The sequence below is a fragment of the Corvus brachyrhynchos genome, unplaced genomic scaffold (assembly GCF_000691975.1).
Source record: "Corvus brachyrhynchos isolate BGI_N302 unplaced genomic scaffold, ASM69197v1 scaffold325, whole genome shotgun sequence".
In the NCBI taxonomy this organism is placed as follows: domain Eukaryota; kingdom Metazoa; phylum Chordata; class Aves; order Passeriformes; family Corvidae; genus Corvus; species Corvus brachyrhynchos.
Window position 1 is genome coordinate 983535 of NW_008238356.1, and position 3823 is coordinate 987357.

At 42.8% G+C, this 3823-nt stretch overlaps 1 protein-coding gene across 1 annotated transcript in view; it reads left to right on the top strand.

The window, feature by feature from the left end:
- The window catches only part of MEGF10 (multiple EGF like domains 10), a 79029-nt gene extending 75345 nt beyond the window's left edge, over window positions 1–3684 (top strand). The window contains exons 24-25 of the mRNA XM_017735498.1: window positions 1495–1701; window positions 2602–3684. Coding sequence (XP_017590987.1) covers window positions 1495–1701; window positions 2602–2765 — 371 coding nt within the window. The 3' untranslated portion in view covers window positions 2766–3684. The remainder of the gene's footprint in view (window positions 1–1494; window positions 1702–2601) is intronic.
- The last annotated feature ends 139 nt before the right edge of the window (window positions 3685–3823 follow it).

Here is a 3823-nt window from a genome sequence, read left to right on the forward strand (position 1 = left end):
AATTACCCAGTTTTCTCATAAGACTTTACAGTGTACCACCCCGGTGTGTGTCACTGTTTGTGTGGTACCTGATTAGGGCATGCCAAGGGTGCCTGGATATCCACACAATGGAAAAGGTGCAGCAAAGTCCATATGGATAATGAGTTAAATACACAGACAGAAAGCAGCTGGTTTGTCCCCTTGTGTGTAATAGGGGACAATTAAACTGACAGAGTGATTTATTACACCTGGTTTTTCCTGCCCTTAGCTCACACCAACCCCCTGCAGCTCCAGGCTGGGGCAGAGGGGCTGGAAAGCTGGGAAAGGCCCTGGGGGTGCTGGTGACAGCAGCTGGACACAGCCGAGGGGTGCCCAGGTGGCCAAGAAGGCCAATAGCCCCTGCGCTGTCCCAGCCATGGTGTGGCAGCAGCAGGACCAGGGCAGTGACCATCCCCTGTGCTGAGACCACACCTCAGATCCTGGGGGCAACTCTGGGCCCCTCACAACAAGACAGGCATTGAGGCATTGGATATCAGGAAAAATTTCTTCACTGAAAGGGTTGTCAAGCATTGGTACAGGCTGCCCAGGGAAATGGTGGAGTCACCATCCCCAGGGGGATTTAAAAGATGTGAAGATTTGGCACTTAGGAACATGGTGAAGTGGTGGATTTGGTGTCAAATAAATGGTTGGACTCAATGATCTGAAAGGTCTTTTATCACCTAAATGATTCTACAATTCTATGATTAGAAAAAACCCAGTTCAATTAAGTCACAAAATCATGAGCACCCATCCACTGACAGATCCACCAAGGTCAGTCTCACGTTGGATATGGAGACAGGAATGAGCTAAGGAAGTCTCAGTTTAAGTAACACAATATATCACGAAGCAACACTGAGAACAAAGTACCACAAGCACCACAAAATGACTTCCCAGCACGAACAAACACATCTCTGAAGCCAATTATTCATCCTTCAGTTAAATCCTGACATCACAAGCCACCTGATGTTTCCTTTCCAGTTCTCCCACGTGTGCCTTACAGAAACTTAGAAGCAGCTGGTTATTTTAGTGTGGCTGCATACCCAAACTTTGCACCATCCAAGCCATCCCTAGAAATCATGCTGCCATTTGCCCAGACTGCTCTTGGGAACAGTCTCAGATCAGTTATTCTAACAGTGTCCTGAGTTCAGCACTTGGAGGAGCAGAAGTGCACGTTAAAAACTGAGTCTACAGATTATCTTTATATAATGCTAGTGGCATTTTAACCAGAACTGAAGATGCTCAACCTTTGCATCAGTAATTTGCTGGTGGCAAGATCAAGTCCATTAAAGAGCATAGATGTTGAGATGCTTTCACTGATTGTTGTAAATAATTCTGAAGTGTTAGGACTGATTTCCATTTAAATATTTATTTCTGTGTGACTTTTTAAAACTTGGCATTAAAGAACACCTTTTTTCTGGTAGCAACGTCCATAACATGTAGCATGCGTGAGACAGTAACACATTTTTCTTTTTGTAGATCTGGTGAAGAACTCAGAATACAATTTAAGTAACTGCTCACTGAGCAGCTCTGAGAACCCCTATGCTACTATCAAAGACCCACCAGCTCTGGTGCCAAAGAGTTCAGAATGTGGCTATGTGGAAATGAAGTCCCCAGCGCGTCGTGACTCTCCCTATGCCGAGATCGCCGGCTCTGCCACAGCCAACAAGAACGTGTATGAAGTTGGTAGGTACAAAATCTACCCCTAGATGCTGGGGTTGAGAACAAAGAGCACTGGGCTTTTTATTCTTTGATTCAGTTTAATCAAAAAAACGTGAAAATCACTGGAAAAACAAAATTATGTGTTCAGACTCTGTGTTCTGCTCAAAAGCCGTAACAACCACCTTATTACTCTTTTGGTGTAATTCACACAAACAGGGTTTGCAGTACCTTCAGCTCTGTTCTGTAACCTACAGGTACCTCTGAATTTCCCTGGTCTGAAAGCCTTGCTTTAAACAACAACATAAGATAAGCTTAGCATTTGATTGCAATATAGTTCAGCTCTAGGTTAGACTAAATGCAGCTGGCCTAAGTGTATGAGAGGGATAGAAAAGTTCTGTTTCCTTCTCTTCATCAGAATAAAATGGCATCTTCACCCACAGACATAGTATACCACTAATATGGGCCCTACCTAGTTACTGTATTTCTTTAGTTACAGAAAACTTTGGGGTCTTGTGGAGCGGTAGCTATCCTGATCATCTCTGGGCTGTAATAAATTGTGTCCAGTGTCACAGGATATATTTTCCTTTCCTGTCTGCAATTAGAGATCACTCTGAAATCCATCATTGTGCTTTTCAGGACTGTTAAAAAAAGCTTGATTGAACACCCCAAATTCAACCTTTCTTATTTTTTATTTGCCCACATATAAAGAAGAGATGCTGGTCCACTTGGTTCTGTCAGTAAAGAAACTCATGGCAGGGCCCTGCTGCAAGTGTGAAGCCAAAATATCGCCCTGTGTTTCTAAACCTGGATTTCAGGACTCAGCATGATGAGGAATCTTTCTGAAGCAGAAACTGCAATGAAATATCAGAGTTTTTGTTCTGTTTGCTGCTCCTAACGTTGAGTGCACGTGCTCTCTCCTCGCAGAGCCCACGGTGAGCGTTGTCCAGGGCGCGTTCGGCAGCGGCGGCGGGCGCTTCGGCCAGGATCCCTATGACCTCCCAAAAAACAGCCACATTCCGTGCCACTATGACCTGCTTCCCGTCCGAGAGAGCCCCACGCCCTCCACAAAGGGGGTCAGCAGCGAATGACCCCACAAGAAGCTGATGCCTACAACCCTGAGACTCTCAAGGGGCAGAGTGGCATGGTCGTGCTCCTTCCTCTCTAGTTTACCATCTATCTTGGCTCCTAATCTGTCCGGCAGATAATTGCTGTACCTTAAGCAGAATCTCAGCACAAGGTCTGTATTGCGTATACAAGTGACAGATGGACAAATGCCACACTCTGGGGATCCTGATTATTCTTCTCTTTTTTCATGACAGTAAGTTTTATAGAAACAGGTATGCAGCACATTTATACTGTAATATACTGGCTTAAAAAAAAAAGTAGTTTGCAGATTAGTCTTGATAACATCACATTTTAGCGACTTCAAATATAGGCTTCATGTCTGTCATGTTTCAGAGTAGTAATACTCCCAGGACAGTGCAATTTACCAAATACCACTTTGTACAGGTGATCTGATTCACCAGTTATTCACCAGTAGAAGGAAAACTGCCTTGCCAAATTTTACCTTCCATTCTTATCTTTAGTCAAGACATATTATAAGAAACAAGATCTGATGGGGATAAGTAAGCACAATATTGCAGTTGTTTGGGAACTCCATCATCAAGCTCTGCTGTCCATTGCGGGTGGTGGATGTACTTTGCTTGAATAGTTCTGGAGATTAAGTAATTGCATACATCAATATTACATGATGCTTCAAGATCTTAGTACTGCAGACCCAGCACCAGTCTTCAGTAAGTATTTTGCTGCAGTTCAGCTTCATTATGTTGCAATTCTGACCACTGTTTCTGCCACACACAAACTAATAATCCACAACATATCAGTTATTACTTAAAAAAATTTGTAAATTGAATCAGTTTATTTTTGTCACCATAGACTGATTATGTAAGGAGTGGACAAAGGTGATGACTTCTGTAAATCTTAACTGCAAGGAAGGGTTTACATTTTATAAAAAGGTAGTAATAATGCCTGTAATATAGGGTAAAGATAGTAAAGTGTTCTGACTTTTTTTTTCTTAGAAATAACTAAGCAAACTCTGTGCATACTTGCTAAAAAGGCACCTTTTCTTTTTTATAGTTGATGTAGG